The sequence below is a fragment of the Anthonomus grandis genome, chromosome 1 (assembly GCF_022605725.1).
Source record: "Anthonomus grandis grandis chromosome 1, icAntGran1.3, whole genome shotgun sequence".
NCBI lineage: Eukaryota > Metazoa > Arthropoda > Insecta > Coleoptera > Curculionidae > Anthonomus > Anthonomus grandis.
In genome coordinates this window covers 1,798,405-1,820,236 of record NC_065546.1, presented here as the reverse complement: position 1 = coordinate 1,820,236, position 21,832 = coordinate 1,798,405, and the positions used below count along the sequence as shown (strand labels likewise).

Genomic DNA, 21,832 nt, shown 5'->3' with positions numbered 1-21,832 from the left:
GCGAAATCATAACTTAAAAATAGAATCGGATAAATGTAATTATCTCACTAACGAAGTTGTTTTTATCGGGCATTTATTAACACCAGACGGTATAAAACCGAACCCTGATAAGGTAAAATCTATAGTTAACTTCCCTTTACCAAAAAATGAAAAAGAAATAAAATCTTTTTTGGGTCTTTTTGGCTACTATAGGAAATTTGTGAAAAATTTTGCAGATATTACAAAACCTCTCAGCAATTTGTTAAAAAAATCAGTTAAATTTAAAATAACACCTCAAGTAATAAATAGTTTTAACAAATGTAAAGAAATCTTGACATCTGATAGTATTTTAATGTATCCCGACTTTGACAAACAATTCATTTTAACGACAGACGCGTCTAATTACGCTCTTGGCGCGGTTCTTTCCCAATTAGATGACGACGGCAAAACAGAAAGACCAATATCTTTTGCTTCAAGAACGCTAACCGATACAGAAATTAAATACTCGACAACCGAAAAAGAATTGTTATCAATGGTATGGAGCACGGATTATTTTCGGCCCTATATTTTTGGTGTCAAATTTCAGCTAATAACGGACCATAGACCATTAGTATGGCTTTTAAATTTAAAAGACCCCAACTCGAAATTATCGAGGTGGCGTTTAAAATTAAGCGAGTATAATTTTAATATAAAACACATTTCTGGTAAATCAAATAAAGTTGCTGATGCATTATCACGAATCCAAATAAATGAAATCACCGTTAAAGATTATCCAGCTTTTCTTAATTCAAAACAAAATATTATGCTGACAAATTTTGATTTTTCAAACGAACAAATATTAGACCCGCAAAATAAAAATACCGTTTATATTTATGATGACTCCGAAAAAAAACGAATTTCACTTTAATATCATTCGTGACGTATTTTCAGTCATAAAAGACTCCGATTTCGACTCAGTTATCGAATTAACGAACGAAACAAAAACACGTAATTTAATCTTAGCTAAGATCAAGCCGCACTGTAATGAAAACAATTTTAAAATATTGTCGGCTCTCAAATTAAAAGAAAATAAAGTTTATTATGTGACATATTTCGAAAAATATAATTTTTATAAAATGATACAGTTTTTATACCCTCAAACTAAGTTTATTATCTGTAAAAATATTATTACTGTACCCTCAATTGAAGAGCGACAACAACTTATTTTTAATTATCATAATGATCCCAGTAATTACCACAAAGGTATAAAAGAAACTACGAATAAAATTCGCCAATTATATAAATGGAAAAATATGCATAATGACATTGCAGAATTTATAACTTTGTGTCCCACATGTCAAATTTCAAAAATTGACCGTGTAAATCGTACCCAGCCTTTAAATTTAACTGATGAAGCCCCAGATAAACTTTTTCAATCGCTTTCAACAGATCTTTTCTTTTTTGACAATGAAATCTTACTAACAATTATAGACAATTTAACAAAGTTTGCACAAGTGTATTTAATTTCTAATAAAAAACCAAAAAGTGTTATTGAGTCTTTACGTGCATATTTTAGTATTTTTGGAATACCAAAAACCATTATCTCTAAAAATGGTGGTGAATTTAATAATAAGCTAATAAAGGAATTTACCGAGACTCTTAAAATAAAATGGCATTATACGTCATCAGAATATCATAGCTCAAACGGTATTGTAGAGCGCTTTCACGCTATTTAGCTGATACTTTGCGGTGTTACCTAATCGAACATAATACCTGTGATATAAAGGATGCCTTATTAATTGCAATTAAGTCTTATAATTCAAGTCAACATAGTTCTACTGAATTAACGCCAAATTCTTTAGTTTTTCCTTATAAAGAAAATATTGATCTGGAACACCAACGACAAATGATCTTAAATACTTTTCAAAACGTGAAACATAAGCAAATGTCAATTAAAACTAAACAAAAGGCATATTTTGATGAAACGAAAGCAGCAAAAAAAAATGAAACGTTTGATGTTGGACAAAAAATTCTCTTAAAACAACCCAAAAACCCAAATATACCTAAAACTATTCTTTGTACAGGACCTTACGAAATTTTAAGTGTTAATAAAGAAAATAAAACGCTTGAAATATGTCTTGATAATAATGTAATTCGCAAGTTTCATTTTAATATTGTCAAACTTTACTATGAATAATAATTAATTTTTTTTAATAAACATGCAATAAATTAATAAAATATCTTCCCAATATAAACATTATTGTTAAACATTTTTTATTTTTTGTTTCTGTTTGTCTGGATTAATTAATTTGATGTTACAACTTACAAGTTAAATTGAGTTTGATTTTTTTTTGTGAGTTTATTAAATAAAAAAAAAAAATTAAAAATAAAATCTTGCAGTTTGGCTCGCAAAGAAAAATGCAAACTCTTCATTTAAAAATGACTTGGCCTTTACTTATGCAAGTATTTTGTTTTATTGCATGGACTTGGCTGCTGATCTGTATGGAACCCATCCACATGATGACATAACGACATCAACTATCGAGTATAAAAGAGATGCCATGCAGATTGTAGGCTCTATGACCAATGGACCATCCCCATGGTCGTCTTCTTCAGAGGGGAGGTGTTACGTTACGCCACTGGTTCATCCATTCGACCGTTCCCAAATTTTAGCTGACGAAGAACTATAAGAAAAACGTTTTTGTGCTTGTGTGTGAACTTTTAAATAATCAGATTTGACTGTACCGTCTAAGTCGCAAGATCGACTCAATTTTGTATTCATATTTTTTAAAACAGTTTTTATATTTTAACATATTAAATTTTTTATTGAAAAAAAGGAAACATTCTTTTATTCATTTCAAAACTTACATACATATACATATATTTTTCCCTTTTAATGAACACCGAGTTAAGTAAATTAAACACTTATTTACTTTATTTTTGTCGTGTTTGTACCATCCTACTCAATACAAAGAAACTTTAAGCAAAACAGAAAATTATAGTACCTATAAATACGTTAAAAAATAAATCATTTGCATTTAATTAATTAACATTTTCAATTTTTTGGCTTTATTGTTATCATATGCATATATATTTAGTAATCATTAAACAATATTAGTACCTAGCTTTCAATCATGAATAGTATCTACAACTTATTGTTTACAAAATATTGCAATTCAGAAAAAAAAACAAAAAAAAAGCCTTTAATTTATTTTTATATCAACTAGGCATGCAGAGAAATTTTTAAATTTTTATTATAATAATAGTATGCAAAAGCCAGTCGATCTTTAAATATAAGTTTAGTTTAGAGTATAAGAACGTCTGTATTTATTTTTTTAGGAAGATATAAATAAACATTTTCATTATTATAGTAAAATACATGCACAACCTAATGACCAAAATATTAACGTATTTAATTAGAGAATTCATTAGAGTACCTGTTTTATGTGAAGTCCAGTGTTTACCTATTTCCGTATAATATAATACAACTTAGTAAACATCAGAAACTGGTCACACTACTGGCTCAAGGACAGCTTAATACTAAACTGTGCAAAAAGTCTGTATTGATACCAAGATATATTGTAAAATTCATGGAAAAATCAGAGAACAGTGGAGAAGCGATACTTTTAGCCTCCTATAAATATACTAGCATAATCCAGATAAATCCTATTAATCTGCTTAAAGTCTGCTAGTGGCGGGTTTTTTAACCGGACGCTAAGACGTCATAGCTATAGTGAAAAATGCGGACTATTTTAGGTAATAAATGCGAAAAGAAACGATTAGGTTCTTCGGTACTAATGACAGTTTAATAGCGTCAAAAATAGGACCAGACCAGGGCTTTTCATTGGCTTTTTTAAGGCAATTGCACTCTAGTATCACGGGTCGATTAAGAGACCTATCTATATCCATAACAGACCGTTGGCTGCCCACTATCCTGCAAAATTTACTGGGAGTAATTTATAACCCGTTAAAAGTAAGATAAAGTAAAACATGAAAACTCATACAAAAACGACAAAGCAATGTAAAACATTTTCTATATTTTTTATACATTAGGAAAGTTATTTACAGGGGTATAATATATAAGTCACATATTACAGAACATAACATTAAAAATGTACATATTTATGGCTACAGTTTATATGTATAGAAACAAATGTTCAATTTATAAAGCTATTATGTATAGAAGACTATATTATTTGCTTTTTTTCGCAAAAAAGCAGGTGACTAACATAGTCCCCACTAATAAACATGAATATGTATAGGGTCGTTTCTGTAACTTATAATTTTCACAAGCATTAATAAATACTTAATTAGGTGATGCTTACATAAATATAAGAGTTATTTTAGGAAAATGATTAAATTTAGGGAAAAAATGTCAAATTTTAAGTACAATTTTCAACACATAGAAACTTTCACAGAGTAATCTTTGAAAAAAAAACTGATTAGTTTCAGTGATGATACAATAGTGATCTTCTTCAATGTAGTATTTGACTCAAAAAATTAATTTTCTACTGTATTAATTATTGACAATTTTCATATGAAACTATTTAACTTTTTACTGTAACATGAGTACTTGCCAGTAAACTAAACCCTTGAGTATTCTTTTATTTATTTAAACGTGTCTAATACTATTTTAATAATTTGTTTTTATCACTGGCATCGCTACAATTAAGAAAAAAACATCTATACCGTCTTTCGACTATAAGTGCGCCAAAATCTCCATTTCCGAAGGGATTTCCGTTATTTGAACGGTCGAATTATGGTCTTGCGCACTACAGCCGCTGACAGTCACGATCACAGGGTTTTGATCACTGGTTTGCACGATGGTCACGAGATTTCCATCCTTGGAACCCTCCAGGTCGCTTTGGCTACCTTTAAGGAGCATTTTTAGCGGGTTGATTTCCGGTGGTTCTGGTTCCATTTTTAATGAATCCAAGGTTATGTTGTCTAGAGCGATGTCCTCTTCCGCACTATTGAGGATGTTCACTACGTTCACCACCTAAAGATAAAGAAAAAATTAACATTCGAAGAGAGTAGAGAAAAAAGAAAGTACTTACCGATTCATGATTTGAATCTGACATAGTCAATGATGGATCCCGGGAATGCAGTATTGAGGCATTTGATAAAGTTCCTTGCCTGTTATTGGAACTGTTCTGAGATCTGTATGATGGTGGGCAGCTGTATTCTGATTGGTTGGCTTCTCTTCTACTAGAAAGGGGAGCCCTAAATAAAAAAAATTATATATAAGATGCTCCCAGCAATTATAATACTCCTAAAAGAAACCAATAGAAATCTTACCTAAGTAAGCTGCCTGCATGACTCCTATAAGTTGGAGGCGGAGAAATAGTGTTTTGCACTCCGGTCTGTATTTGCGGAGTATTTCCACGATCTAGCAGAAGTAACCTTAACCTATACTCTTGCATCGACGCTTGATAACTCGGAGGAGGAGGCCTGCAATATCCCAAACTTCTATATAGATGTCATATTGTAAAATTCTTCTTTATTTAATTTACCTGTATTGGAACTCTGGATACATCATGGCGGCATACGGATGATGCGGTCGTCCGTATGATGGTGGTAGCCGAGGAACAAAACGTCGCGTGCAGACATCTACGGATTCTGTAGACCCCAAACCTAACATTGATCTACAGGTGGATGAATCGTGAGATGTTAGCCTCCACGCGACACCACTGACTGTGATTAGAACTATTCCAACTCCTGTAAAGAAAGAAGTAGAAAATGGATAAATAGATGAAAATTACGTAAAAATTACGTTACCAAAAATGGTTACCATAAATCTGGGCTTAAAGTAACCATCTCTAAAGTATATTAAACATTATAATATAATAAATTATGTTATAGTTCAGTTCAGAGATCTATTAGAATCTTTGATGTGCCGCGAATAGTCTGTGTGCCGGTGTTGCTTGCCAACATTTTATGTGAAAAGAGTCATAAAGTAATATTCTAAGCGATATTTAATCATTCCATTAAATAAATAAATGTTTTACGCATTTCTTAAAGAATTTATAAATTTGATTCGTAAAATTTGACTTTTCCGATTTTCGTAAAACATGAGCCCACGCACTATTTTGTTAGCGTCTGACCTCAGTTACAGCCACTCAAGCGTGAAAAGTTGCATAGGTCCGGCTCTTAAAACATGCTTATAATCTTAAATTTAAAAAAATAATGCCATCAAGGAACATATTGAATTATTGCTGATAAACTTCAATAGTCTTACATCAAGTTTTCCGAAGTTAATAACAGCATGGTAATTATTCTTGACCCTTCCAGTTACAGCCGCAACTGCTGAAGAAAGTTTTTCAGAATTAAAAGTGATAAAAAAAGAACTTCGATAGGACCGGAACGTCTCTCAGACCTGTCGCTATTATCCATAGAGGCAGAAACTTAAGAAAAATTAGTCATCATCAGGTATAAATGCTTTAATTAATCAGTTTTTCGAAAAAAAGGCAAGAAGAGTGTTAAAATTTTAGAAAAAGTAACAGATAGATAATTATGATGAATAAATATTTCTTTTAATTTTATGCAAACTTTTTTTTACTTTATCTTTTATTTTCAAATTATTTATAAAAACTGAAAATTTAATTGAAATTTCAACACTCTGTATCTTCACAGGGAAGCCTTTTCAGATATAGGTTTATAGAAAGATTTTCAATATTTTGACTTATTTGAGTAAGAGTTAAAAAGAAGCAATTAATAATGAATATAAATCTACTTGAAAGCAGAAGATGCTTAGTAATGAATAAGGGGTATTTCAAAAAATGCCAATATTACTGATGCTGAAAAAAAAAACTGAAAGCAGTGTATTTTAATAGCAATAAGAACATCATGAACAAAACATATTATAAAAATAATATGAGCGAGTACATTGAAGATAAAAGAGAAGTAAAACTAGATTAAGATGAAAAAATCTTCAAAAACAGTATTTGTTGTAGCGTTTTATTTTTCTATTCCTTATGTTCACTAACGCTCCATTGACATTTCATTAATTTCAATAATTACATTAATAATTTCAGTCAACTTCTTTTATTCATATTCCTTTAAATTCACACTGTCAACGACACATTACTAGTCTAACGCATCACTCTCCTGGTTTAATTATCCATGCTTTCTGTCACTTTTCTGATTGGCTGATATTGACAGCTCAGGCGACAGATAGGGTCGTTATTGATTTAATCGGTACTGCGTCCATTTTTCGACGACTTATTCCCGTGTTGCAGGTAGGAGTGCACGTAAAAGGTCAGTTTTTTTATTTCTGAAGTTTGTGAAGCAGGAAGTGGCCAATATGGTTCTTAATCTTGTTCCTCTAGGGAATCGTTTATTTCATAATTTTGGTGCAGGATGCCCAAGACTTTGATGGATAGATAATGAAACTTAGCAAGATGAGTGTGTCACATTTTTAACGCCATTCATTTTTTATCGACATTGAATACAATGGCAACCGTTGTTTTAGGGTTTTACGTTTTCGTTTTCCTCTTTATTCTTCTTCAATTGTTGATGGCTGCAGGCTTTAGACTTCCCCAGGAAATTGCTAAAAGCGGTGGAGCTGGAGCCAGAGTTAGAGCTAGTATTAGAGATTCCCAGTCCTCAGATAGTTGAGCTACAAATGGCATACATTCACAGCCTCGGTTTTGAAGGCTAGCCGTTCATTTCTTGGAGGAATATACAGGCCAGTCTATTTAAATATTAGTAACTATACATTTGTCTCACTTGTTTAGATTTTTATTAATATACCTTTTATTTTAATTTAATGTTACAAATATTTAATCAATGTCATAATTTAATACGTCAATTTCTTATCTATAATATTAATTATTTTTTGTTCAGTATTTTTCAGTACCCTTTTTGGTAGTTAAGTTAATTAAGGTTATTAAGGTTCATGAACTTTCCCCTGCGTAATACAAATATATACAAACATTTTCATAGTTGCATTTTATTTTTCAAGTGCTGACATCTACCTAGTAGCAAAATCATAATGTAAATGTTACTTTCGTCAAATTTATTTTAATCATATCAACATTATTCATATTTCAATTGATAGCAAATTACTAACATTTATCAGATTAGAACATGAGGTGTGTACATATCTTTGATGTAATTTTTTGCCTCTTTAAACCTACCTTATCCAGAGTCATTTAATTGTTAATTGAAACCTATATACCAAGTCTTTTTCTTATTTTTCTTTCATTAAAAAAAAAACTAAGTGGCGCCCTCTTATTTAATAGTTATAATCAAGTTTAGATTCCTTAATAGCCAGTCATAAGTGAACCTTCGAACAATCCCAAGCCTCCAATAATTCTGAGCTACCGTCTGCAAACTCTTGGCAAAATAGTAACACTGTAAAGTTAACGCCACAATGTATAAATATCACTATTCAAGATCAATTTCATAAGGTGCTGAAGATAAAAGAGGAACAGAATAGAAAAAAGGAACTAATATAGAGAAAAGGAATTGACAATGTAAGGAGATATAAGAAGTAAATCTACAGAAAGGTAAGTAAGTAAACGATGATTGAAAATTAGTACATGGTGAAAATTGAATAAATGATGCAGAAGAACCATTGTCTAAATATTATAATTGAAAAAAGCTAAAATGGAGAGACAAAATTAATAATGTAAGGAGTTATAAAATGTAAGCCTGTAGAAAGATAAAAGAAAATGATGACTGAAAAGCAGAAGTTGTCGTTGTAAACAATTTTATATCCAGATACTGCCATTGAAAATCATATTCAACTTAAAGAGAAAGAATGAAAGAATTTCTTAAAAGTTTAAAAATTGTTAGTGGTATTTCTAAACAGGTTCTTTGTGACGTTATTTCTGCCATTGAAGATCGACTATTAAACATAATCAATACATCACTTGGATCAGGTGTATTCCCAGAGACGTGGAAATTGTTCCTGTTCCCAAAGTCCACAATACTAATCTTCACAATGAATTTAGACCAATAAATACAGTGCCGGTTTATGAAAAGCTATTAGAAATTTGTGTAAAAGAACAGCTACTTGAGTTCTACGTTAGTAATAATGTCATTGTCCTGAATTAATCCGGTTTTCGCGAAGGGCACTCCTGCGAGTCTGTTGTTATTTGTACCTGTGATAGTTTCCTCAGAGCCGTTGACAATGGTAATTTTCTACTAGCCGTATTTTTAGATTTCAAACGAGCATTTGAAACAATTGATAGGTCTATTTTATTGGAAAAACTTTATAGTCTTGGAGTTAGACGTAGTGTGTTGGACCGGTTTAGGTCATATTTATCTAATAGGGTACAACGAGTTTTATTTAAGAATAGTATGACTAAATTCATTAATATAGAATATGATGTGCCACAAGGAATAGTTTTGGGGCCATTATTGTTTCTATTATACAGGGCGTCCAAGATAAGGATCCTAAGCATGGGGATCTCGGTACCTGTTGGAGATACAGCTTCGGTTAAATAAAGAAAAAGTTGTGCACTTTGAAGCGTATTTACATGCCGTTGAGAAACTTCAAAAATTTCCATGGCCTGCATGAGATATTTAGAAAAAACGAAAATTTGCCAATATCGATTTTATTTTTTCCTGGCTTTATTTTAAAAGATATCAAAAAACTATTGACACTTTTGATGTAGTACGTGATGGCGCTTTTAAATTTTATATCCGACGTTTCGTTTTCGAGAAACCATCATCAACTTTATATTTTTATATGGCGCGAAAAGAAAGTACACCCTGTATCTGATTCCATTTTTTTATTACAAATTCAATGATGTAGCACATGTCACATTTTTTTTGTTAGTTGAAAGGAAAAATGCAAATTTTCTATTTTTTTAGCATATTTTTTAAGTAAGCTTTGGGAACAAATGCTTTGACGTATGTAAATACCTGTTACCGAGTCTGTCACATTTTTCTTAATATCTATTTAGAGAGTGATGAAGCTAAATAAAGCATTGATTTGCATTGTACATTGTACTACTTATAAATAAAAAAATGTAGCCAGTAATAGACAAATGTTTTATGATTTTTCTAACGATATGCAACAAATAATGAATACATTTTAAAAATAACGAAAAAAGCAAATAAATTAACGCATTTTATAAATTTAATTTAAAACAGGTGTTCAAACAGGTTTCCGTTATTTTCTAGACATAAGTATGATCTTCTTACATTAGCAGTTAAAACATCACGCAATATCTCTGGCGTAATACTTTGAAAAGCGGCCGTCACACATTCTCGTAACTCCTGCTCAGTTCCAAAAGAATGTTGATAGACTCGATTTTTAAAAAATTCCCAAAGGAAGAAGTCCAAAGGGGTTAAATCCGGGGATCGCGCTGGCCAAGACACTTCACTGGAGGTTCCAATCCACTTTTCAGGAAAACGCTGCGAAAGGTACTGTCGAACTTGCCCAGAATTATGTGCAGGAGCCCCGTCTTGTTGAAACCAACAGCTATTGACTTGTGCCAGAGGTAAATCATCTAAGCAGGCTTCTAAATCATTTTGCAATAAATTAAGATATCGTTCTGCTGTTAATGAATAATGGTAATTAAATGGACCTAGTATTTTGGTTCCTAAAATTCCACACCACATATTAAACCCAAAACGTTGTTGATGTCAAGATATTTTCTTAACACGCGGATTTTGTTGCACCCAGTAATGACTATTGCGGCGGTTAAAGATACCATTATTAGTGACCATACTTTCGTCGGACCATATTATTTTTGATGGAAAATTAAAATCCTCTTCACAGGCACGTGTATACCACTCACAAAAATGCCGACGTCGTTCGAAATCCCCAGGTTTAAGTCCTTGGCAAATTCTAAATTTGTAGGGGTAATATCTGTTTTTACGTAAAATAAACTGAGCTGTAGATTTAGCCACTCCTATATTTTTTTCAATTTGCCTGGTTGATATCTCGGGGTTTTCAATAACTGCTTGTAAAACATTATTTTGAGTTTCTTCAAGAGATTCCTTTTCCATTCGTAAATCCATTTTCTTGGACATGGTTGCTTTCTATCTGGAAATTTATTAAGATACATTGCTGCTGTATTTACAGAATTTTTGTAGCACAAAATGTAGCACGACAGCATGTCAAACTTCTCTTCATGACTATAATGACCACCAGGCATATTTGAAGATAATAACACAATTTTAGCAATAATAACGACAACAGTAAATAATAATAACAATAATTACTCAACAAACAACACCTCGACAATCACGGTAACAACAACGGCCATTAATATTTAATAAAAAATATGTGACAGGGTAAAAGGTATTTACGTCAAAGTGTCAAAGCATTTGTTTCCAAAGCCTACTTAATAATATGTTTAAAAAAAAAAGAAAAATTATATTTTTCCTTTTAACTAACAAAAAAAATGTAACATGTGATACATCGTTGAATTTGTAATAAAAAATGGAATCAGATACAGGGTGTACTTTCTTTTCGCGTCATATAAAAAAATAAAGTTGATGGTGGTTTCTCGGAAACGAAACGTCGGATATAAAATTTAAAAGCGCCATCACGTACTACTTTAGAAGTGTCTATGAGAAAGTGTCAATAGTTTTTTGATATCTTTTAAAATAAAGCCAGGAAAAAATAAAATCGATATTGGCAAATTTCCGTTTTTTCCAAATATCTCAGCAGGCCATGGAAATTTTTGAAGTTTCTCAACGGCATGTAAATACGCTTCAAAGTGCACAACTTTTTCCTAATCTAACCGAAGCTGTATCTCCAACAGGTACCGAGATCCCCATGCTTAGGATCCTTATCTTGGACACCCTGTATATAAATGATATACAGTAGTGGAAAAAAGTAGAGCAACATTTGAAAATACTTTATTTTTTCAAGCAGTGAATGTAAACCAGAAGTAAAATTAATTCCAGTAATTTATTATTACACAAGCAATTAAATACATATTAAGAAAAAAAAACACGTTTCCTTGTCCTTAGTATTTTTGTTTTAAAAAATTATTTTTTAGGTGGAAAAAGTAAAGCAACATTTTTTAATATTCGTTTTTATTTAATTTCTAATAAATAAAAAAAACATAAGGGTTACATAAGGGTATTATTGAATTTAACAAGTTACCAGTAAATATTAAAAACTGTGATAACTTAAACCAGTTCAAACGGCTCTTGAGGGAATATGTTCAAAATAACTGTTAATTGTTTATATTTTTTTTAGCTTTATTTTTTAGGTTTAAGTTTTATGTTCTTTATCATGCGTTGATTGTTATTTTTTTACATTTTATTGATGTGACTATTTTTTTCTGATTTTTATTAAAATTTTATTTTAGAATTAAGTTTATCTTATTTTTATGTTTAATGTTAAGGATATTTTATTTAATTTTTTAGGTTTTATTTTTACAATCTTTTATTTATTTAAGTTTAGGTCTAAGGTTTATGTACTGTTTATATAATGCACCTTTATCGTATAACATTTATTTTTATTTTGATCTGTGTCCGCGTTAGTTAGGCCTCCTTTTCGATACGACATATGTAAATTGATTTTTTTAGTTATTAATTATTAATCAAACATTTTTGTATATTTTTATTTTATTTTTTTGTATGTAGCACTCTTTGCTAAATGAAGAAAGATTATTATTTTATTATTATATATCATGAAGATGTATTAAGTATGTAATCATCTAGACTGGTAACTGCAAACTAAAGTATGATAAAGAGTAAATAAATTATAATTTGAAAATGCTCGATATCTCTATTCAAACACGGCCATTTTAAATTGCGCGAGTTGAATAATCACTCTTATATATACTTCGAAAACTTAAATTAATTTACTTCCAAACTTTATCCGAAAAGTCTTTATCAAAAAGCTAAGGGAAGCCTACTTTTAAAAACGAGTAAGTTATTTATGAATAGAAGCCCGAACTTAAACCGAGACTCTGATTACGCGGAAGCGGTTTCCCTTTTCAAAAGGACTTTTTCAGCTATTTATGTTGTTGCCCGAGGTTTAAACGAAACGAAGCGTTTGAAAAGGAAGAGGGAAAAGAGCAACTCCACAGAGATATTAAGTGCTGCTTTATAGCAAAAGAAGCAGGGGAAACAAATACAAAGTAGCACGACTCGTTTATAATTAGGTGTGTTTGGTAAAATAACGGTTTTATTTTTAAGTGCTGGGCGTGAAAAAAATGACTTACCTATCATAAGTAGAGATACTGTAAGGTGATCCCTTCCGGCTGGTCTCATTGCACCCAGGGCTGTTCCTACTAAAACGCAGCAAACGGCCACCAAAGCGATTAAAGCTATAAACCATCGTAGCGATCCAGGTTTCCACGTCAGGAAGCCACAACATCCTTTCGGGGAGTCTTCTGAATATCTGGATCTGGAAAAAATATTTTGTTTTTATAGGGAACTGAGTACCTGATATACATAAAAAATATTCAAGGTTGATTAAAAACTTAGAGATGCACACTGTAGGGTACAAGGAAATGGCAATTTTAATAAAGCAAACATAAATAATATAAAATAGGAAAATATTTAGACTAATCTTAAACTATAATAAAAAGTTTTTAAATAAAATTCGAAATAGTTAAAACTAATGAGTGTAAACTTTGTACTGTTGTAAAAGTTCGTTTTTGACATTGTCTAACTCAAAGAGTTCACTATTTATTTAGTATTTTTGATTTTGTAAAAGAATGTTACTTGAATGAAATATAAGTTTCCAAGATTTGGCGTTTTTGAGGAGAAATTTTGAAATAAAAAAATATATTTGATAAAGGTCAGTCTTTGAAAAATACTTAAATGTACGAATACTAGGGATCCAATTATCATATTTTAATCGTATTTGCAAATTCTCATGCTTATAAAGGATTTGAAAATATGCAGAGAATCTGATAATTCTGAACCTAATAAAAACACATTGATTAGGGAATTTTGGAAAAGAAATAAAAACTGATCCTAACCTTAAAAGATGTACAAATATCAAGTTGAATACAAAACATTTCATTCATTCTTCATTCAAAAAGAATGAATGAAATACATGAAGTTTGTGCATGGGTTTTAAACGCCTGATGATGCTCTAGCTAGAGCGAAACACGTGTAGTTTATGATTATATTTTATGAGAGCGTGACTTTGTTTTCGTCAATCAAGTTGAATATTAAATAATTAATTTCGATGGTTCATTGGATTGTTAGAAATTTCGTGGGAAAACTTCAAATAAAATATCTGCAATTTTTTTCAAGTATTAGTATTACGCTTCGCGTATTGTAAGAACGCACCCGTACATAGTTGAGTGATTTTCAGGACCCTGCGTCACATAAACGTTAATAACTTTGTTTCTATGGCGAATTTTTTTTCTGGTTTTCACCGTTATATGTGGGAAGGTTGAGGCTACGTGATGATGTAATTTTTTTTTGGCCAAAAAACCGCATTTTTCGCGAAAACAGCCGCTCCAGCGGTTTGTGGAAAACTGACTGAGCCGAATTTTCTGAAACTCACTGATGTCAAAGCCCTTCATGGGAAGCAGTGCAGAAAGGGAGCTTAAAAAAAACGCATTGGAAGTCGGATTTTTCTGTGAATGAAATTTGAACTTTTTCGCGGTACCTCGCGGACTTCCTCATTTAATCTCCATCGAGAACCTATGGGAAATTTTGGATAGGAAAATAAGGGGTAAACTTACAAAAATAAGGACGAATTGTTCAAAGCATTACACGAAGCTTAGATTAATATGGACCCAGTAATAATTTCTAGGTTACTGCAATCTATGCGCCACCGTTGTGAGGAAGTTATCAAAAATGATGGATATTTTACAAAATACTAAAATTGTAATTGTATTTCAGTTTTTACTAAAAGAAAAACATCAATTCTTAAAAAGTTGCTCTACTTTTTTCCGCCCCAGAATTAATTTTTGTACATAAAAAATATAAACAATGAATATTAAGTTAAGTTGTTGATAGATTTATAATGCTTAGATCTTATTGGTATTATATTTCCAATATGATTGTATTTTCTTACTAAATAAAATAGATGTGTTTAAAATAAAGAAGTTGCTCTACTTTCTGCCACTACTGTAAATATTAATAAACATATATTTGAAATATACAGAGAGTATTAATATTATGGAACATTTATGAGGATAATATTAGTATATAAATAGAATTATACGGGGGGTTTTAAGGTTGAGGGCATAAATAAGGAAAATATTATTTATAATAATAGTAAAAGCAGCATAAAAGTTATGACAAGGTATAAATACCTGGAAAAAAATAATAGTAATAATAGTTTTATTTTAGTTAGGGTTCTTTTAGTGGGGGTTGCTAAATTGGTAATAAATTTATATTAATAGTGTATCAATTTAGAAAAAAAAGACATCCGCATCAATGTCAAAAAAAGGTGTATTTTTTGTATTATTTTACTATATTACTGATATCACGGCTTTTATAGCTTCAATTCAATAAGTTGATAAATTTTTTTATTCGTTTTTTTTCCTTTAATTTTTTTTTATTTTATTATAATTGCCTCTTAAAATAAAAATTAAAAAAAAAAAAACAAGAAACAAACCACTTTTTCGTATCCTAATACGTTGCTTCTTATGGGACCTGATCTTTCTCTTTAGATTGTGACACTCGTATGAATCGTGGAAAACTTTGTCATAAAGCTCTTTTACTAGTTTTTGAATGGTCTTTAACCAGAAAAAAGAAATTTTGAATTCGGAGCATATTTTGAACAAATGGTCATTTTGACCTCGGATTTTGTTCGAAAATCGAAAAATGCAAAGAAAAAGGGTTTCTGTTCATTTTAGAGTCAAATTGGTATTAACTTTTTTTAAAGGTACTCTGAAGTAGTGCAAAAATAAAAAATTGACATTTTTCCATAGGGCTCTTGATAATTCGATATTTATGTTTTACAGTTTTTTTAATTTTCTCCGATTCTATAATAGCTAGAACCGATTCGTTTTGACAGACGGATACCTCTTAATATTCCCAAGAACTTTTATTTGATACAAAAAGTTGTCAGAGTTATAGTTTATTTATAAAAATATAAAAACCATTTTTTTGAAATTTTTCATGGGTATACCTTTCGATTTTCGACCAAAAAAAAAATTATTTTTTTATTGGGCTTTTTTACTGGAAATTGTTAGTTTAGGACTTAACTTAAAATTTGCCAATAATCATTTTAGGAAAAAAGGTGGTACGGTGGGAAAAACCAATTTTCTTTTGTTTTCCCCACATTTTTACTTATATCTCGGCTTCTATAGTTTCGATTCATTTCGTTTTTGGTTTCTTTTATTCCTTATTCTCCTCATGTAAATTCTTTTTATATCTTATTACTATAAGCTTTCAAAAATAAATTTGAAAAATAAAAAAAATCGACATAAAAACACGGTTGTCTTATTCCAATACTCTAATAAATGGGACCCTCTTTTTCCTTTATCTTGTGGCACGGATAAATCGTGGAAAATTTATTTATAAAACTTTTTTACTTAATTTTGAATGGCCTTTAAGGTAAAAAAATACATTTTGAATTTGGAGCATAATTTAAAAACGTAAATGAAATTATCTGCATACTAGGGAGAATACGCCATAACGTTCGTCAGTACAACAGTGTATTATAATTGAGGACTCTGTTTTAGCGTATTTACCATAGATGGCGCATTATAATAAAATAAGAAGGTATCATTGAATATACTGGCGTCTAGCCCCGGGTATGCAACTAATGATCCTTCTTTTTTGACATGCGCTTGGTGAAGTTAGTCATAAGTTAGTTAGGTTAGAATACTGTTCGGCAAGTTGTGTGTTGTTTTAAAGTGTCGTAACTTTATTAATTTTGGGTGAAATTATACAAGTAAATTAAATAAATTTAAAAGTTAAATGTAGTGAATAATATAAAATAAGAAATACCGGAAATACCTTTCAAGTTGGTGAAATTTTAAATTTTATGTTTATTTCTACTTTTATTTGTCTGTATAAATCCACCTTTTGTTAATTTATTTGCTATTATATGGAAGTGCATTTAAGGCAATAAAAAATGGAGGGGCAACATACTTGTGCAGTGCAGCAAAAAATACAGTAACATTAGCAATCTAAGAAAGCATGTCATCAAGTTTCATCCTAATAATGATGATTATCTAGCTTCCCTGCAAATACGACAAAATAAACATTATAATTTTGCTTGTGACCAGTGTAAAAAACGTTTAACGCATTTAAGAAATTTAAAATTCCACATCAGAACACATAGAGGCTCAAATAACACTTTAGCTCCAAATATTACACACCCCAATACCTCGACCACTACCAATGCAAATCAGTGTGCTTTGTGCAGTGACTTTTGTGCTGATAGGAAAACCGTTATAGAACATTATAGAGACTTTCATAACATTCCTATTGAATATAAAAAATTGACGTTTCAAAGTGAGGAAGAATTTATTACTTGGAAACTTTCCTTTGAAAATGACACAAACTGTAAATATGTGGTTAACTATCAGAAATGTTTTAAATCACATGTAGCTGCAAGTTTTAATTGCCATCGTTCAGGAAGATATGTTCCAGAAGGCAAAAATATTCGACACTTAAAGATACTAGGAAGTAGGAAAATAAATGCACTCTGCCCAGCAAGCATAAAAATAAAAAAGCTTAATAATGGCACTTGTGAAGTGACCATTATGGACAAACATGTGGGACATCAGAATGACATCGGTCACTTGAATTTGTCTAAAACAGAAAGAGAGAATTTAGCAGTAAAAATTTCTTCTAAATTCCCATTTGAAGATATTTTAGACGAAATTAGAGATTCAATCACTGACTCAGAACTAAAACGTCTGCATCTGCTCACAAAGAAAGATCTATATAACATAGAAGCCTGTTTCAATTTGTGCTCCTCATCAGTATAACATAAAAACGACATCATAAGTGTAGAGTCCTGGATCAATGATATGCAAAGTAATGGAGATGCAGTTCTGTTTTATAAGCCCCAAGGTTCTGAAAGTGAAGAATGGCCAATGTTAAAAAAATGAGGATTTTGTTTTGATTATCATGACTGCTGCACAATGTGAAATGCTTAAAATTTATGGGACCGATTGCATCTGTATACATGGAACTCATGGGATGAATAACTATGACTTCGAACTTATAACTCTCCAAGTTGTTGATGATATTCGTCAGGGATTTCCTTGCAGTTTTCTTGTGTCAAATAGGTCTGATAAACAAGTTTTAAAAATATTTTTTCACTTTGTAAAACCTCGCCTTGGTACTGCGCTTTGCCCAAATGTCTTCATGTCAGATATGGCAGAAGCTTTCTTCAATGCATGGATTAAAATAATGTCTCCACCAAAATTCAGGTAAGCCAAAAAGTTATTATAATTGTGTCACTGTTTAATAGTACCATTAATTTTAGATTATACTGTTCATGGCACGTTGACCAGGCGTGGCGTAAGAATTTATCAAAAATCAACACCAAAGAAAAGCAAGTATGTTTTCCAAACTTGAAAAATCATAACATTATTAATATTGTTTTAATTTTTAGGCTTTTATTTATAAGAATTTAAGAGCTGTCTTAGAAGAAAGGGATGTCACAACTTTTAATATTTTAATTAACAAGTTATATACTATGTTACTTGAAGACCCTGATACAATGGAATTTTTCCAACTATTTTAATAAGTATTACATGTGCTGTGTAGAATGTTGGGCATACTGCCACCGACTTGGTGCGGGTTTAAATACAAACATGCACTTAGAACGTATGCACAAAACACTAAAATATACTTATTTAAAAGGGAAGAAAGTCAAGCGATTGGACAAGGCAATCAACGCATAATGCGATTTGTAAGAGACAAATGCACTGCACAGGTTAATAGTTCTTAACAAGGGGAAGCTGTCCAGTAAGCTGCAAATAATTCGGTCCACTTTGTTTGTGACAAAGTTTCAAATTGAGGGAAGATTTAGTAGTCGAGTGTGAAAATGGATGGAACAGTGCCTCAGAAACAACAGCAGAATTATATGTTATCCAGAAGGTTCAACGAGATTGTAAATGCCAACTACTGTGCAATGAATGTAAAACTTGCATCCATCAGTTTTGCTGTTCTTGTCTTGACTCGTCAGTTAAATACAACATGTGCAAACATATTCATCTTTTGATCAGATATATTTCTCAATATGTAACTGACTCACTGGAGCATCCTCAAGATCTTGGTAAGTAATTTTGATGATTATTTTCCATGAATTTATTAATAATATTTTATGCGACATAAACATGATTGTTTTTGTATAGCATTATGCTTCATATCCTTAAATGACGACAATTAGGAAAAAAATAGGTATACATTTTAAATAAAAAAACATGGGTAATAGTCTTTAAATGTGTGTGGCTTAATATTAATAGTGAAAGTAATGTTTGTATTATTTTAATTGGGTTTCTATTGGAATAGGTAGTTGGGATATACCTATTATTATTTTGACTAGGGGCTCAGTTTTTTAGCTATAAATGCAAGAATAAATTTAGTTTGACCTTGTTTTAATGTATCAGTAGATAAAGATGTCGGCGAGAGTAATCTAATCATAGTGGAAGAGACAATGGAATAGGAACTGCATACATTAGAAGCAAAAGCGCATTTAACGGAACTGTCAACAAGCACAAAGTTAAAAACTACATCCTTTGAATTCAAAAAACGAAGGGTAGCAAGTTTATTGGAAGAACTGCAACACGTTGTTTCTTTTACTACATCAGATGAAAATGAAGAGCTTGATGCTATAGAAAAAGCACTAGTTCCAATCAAGCACACGTTAAGAGCCCTGAACAACAGCAAATGCATTCCAAGAGCTAAAAACAAAAAAACCACAGGAACCACACAACAAAAATATCAAGAAGCAACGATTTTTCTCAACACGAAAAAAGCCTAAGCCCGAAAATAGAAAAGTGAGACTTGAGACAGCTTCAAATGAAACAGCAGTACACTTAATTTCTCTTTAATAAAGCAGGTAAGATTTTTTTAAATAAAAATCTGTAATATTTTTTCTTATACTGGTGTTTTCCAATATTAGAGATATTAAAAAAAATTCCTTTACAAAAGTATTCTATAAACTCGAGTGTAAACAATCTCTAAAATTGGCGAAAAACGCTATAACAAACAAAAATTACCAAAAATTGTTTTTTGCTTAATGCATTGAAATTTAATTTATTTGCAGATTTTCTTGTCAAGGACATGAAGAGGGCCAATCTTGATGCCCAACTTTTTTTTTATTGTTTTTTTTATCAATAAATGAGATATTTTCAACTTTGTTCTATTTATTTATTATTATTTTTTAATTAAATTTTTTTATTATTTTTAAAAATAAGAATAACTAAGAAAAACAAATAATTTTAACGTAAAAACATAAAAAAATGACTGTCCACCGTCCGTCAACAATAAAATTAGCGTCAGGATCAATAGTTGCATACCCGGGGCTAGACGCCAGTATTGAATATTGGTTATATTTATACGAGTTACTTGAGAGCGGAGCGTATTGTAACACATCATGGTTCTCTGAAGCATGATACCCAGAAATAAGTAAGTAATATTTCAATGAAATTTATTTCTGATTATAATAGATAATGAGACCTTCCCTTTTCTCTCTGTATTTACTATAGATGTAAATTTTTTCGAAGTACTAAAAAAAGAAAAAGTTGGGTAGAGCACCATGCCGAGACTAAGGTTTGAACTCAGAGCCTTATGAGGAGGCCATGTCTCTTCCCCAATGCGTGTTTAGGGCACTCCTTGGATAATTGTGGAGTTTTTTTTTTGTAGTACTGACAAAAATGTTAAAAATTTTTACTGATCCCCACGGACCAAAGTAGACGCGAAGCGTCTACTTGTTATTAATATTATGTTTATTAATTCTTTTTGGTAATGGTTTACCAATATAATAAGTAACTCATTATGAATTCGTCACGACAATACAGATTTTAATTAATAATAATTTTTATAGCCTGGCACAATGAAAATTTAAAACTTTAAAAAAACCATAAAAATTATTGTATAAATTCATAACGCTTTAATAGACATTTTTAAAGTAAATGTATTTTTTTTTATCTCTATATAGTTTACCATAAAATAATATACTGTCATCAATCATGCATGAACGTTTTGGCAAATTGCATTTCCCTGAAAATTTGTTTGGCAATTTTTCGGCGAAAAATTCGAGCGACATGTTTACCCTGTTTTCATGACCCGGTTTACAATGAAAACTTAATTTCCTATACAAAAGTTCCGCGCGCCCTGCATTTGATAGCCGGGAAAATAGGTAATATTCTTGTTCAGGGCGTTCAAACACGTTAAAATTCAGGCAACACACTGAATACGGAATGTAAAGTTGTTCTGATTAACCCGAATTCGAGTGTCATTTAATGGACAAATTGTGTATATTCAATTTTATTTTTAACTCTAATAATTATACAAATTGGTGTCGAGACTTTAACAGAGGAGAAATAATTATTAATCTATGATATAAAGTAATTAAATATTCTTTGTCACAGAATACACCTTCGTTCTAATAAACTTGGATTATTGGGTCATTCATTATCTCGATAATTATTAGCTAATTTTAACCTGATATATGGCAAAAATAAAATGAGCTGAAACGTGTTCTAAGAATCCTGTTTTGAACTCTGAAATTTAAAATTGTGTTTTAAATTTCGTGAGCGTCTTCACTGTAAAGAATTTTACAGTGAAGACGCTCTTAAATAAAAATCCCATCAAAATTCGTTTAAGCACTAAGCTGCGGGAGCAATATTAACTAACGCATATTAACTATTCCAGGGCCTAGCTATAAATGTTGTTTTTGAAGCTCTGATTAAAAATGCCGCGAATAGTTTAATAAAATCGATGCCAGTGCAACGTTAATAAAATGAAAAAATGCTACAGAGATTTGATCTATTTACCGGCAATGAAATTCACT

The 21,832-nt window shown here is 30.9% G+C and overlaps 1 protein-coding gene across 1 annotated transcript in view; it reads right to left on the bottom strand.

The window, feature by feature from the left end:
* Positions 1-4,044: 4,044 nt before the first annotated feature.
* LOC126743950 (uncharacterized) overlaps positions 4,045-21,832 on the bottom strand; it is a 282,046-nt gene continuing 264,258 nt past the window's right edge. Inside the window, exons 6-10 of the mRNA XM_050451243.1 lie at positions 13,101-13,285; positions 5,472-5,676; positions 5,257-5,409; positions 5,016-5,181; positions 4,045-4,957 (exon numbers count right to left, since the gene is read on the bottom strand). Coding sequence (XP_050307200.1) covers positions 4,658-4,957; positions 5,016-5,181; positions 5,257-5,409; positions 5,472-5,676; positions 13,101-13,285 — 1,009 coding nt within the window. The 3' untranslated portion in view covers positions 4,045-4,657. The remainder of the gene's footprint in view (positions 4,958-5,015; positions 5,182-5,256; positions 5,410-5,471; positions 5,677-13,100; positions 13,286-21,832) is intronic.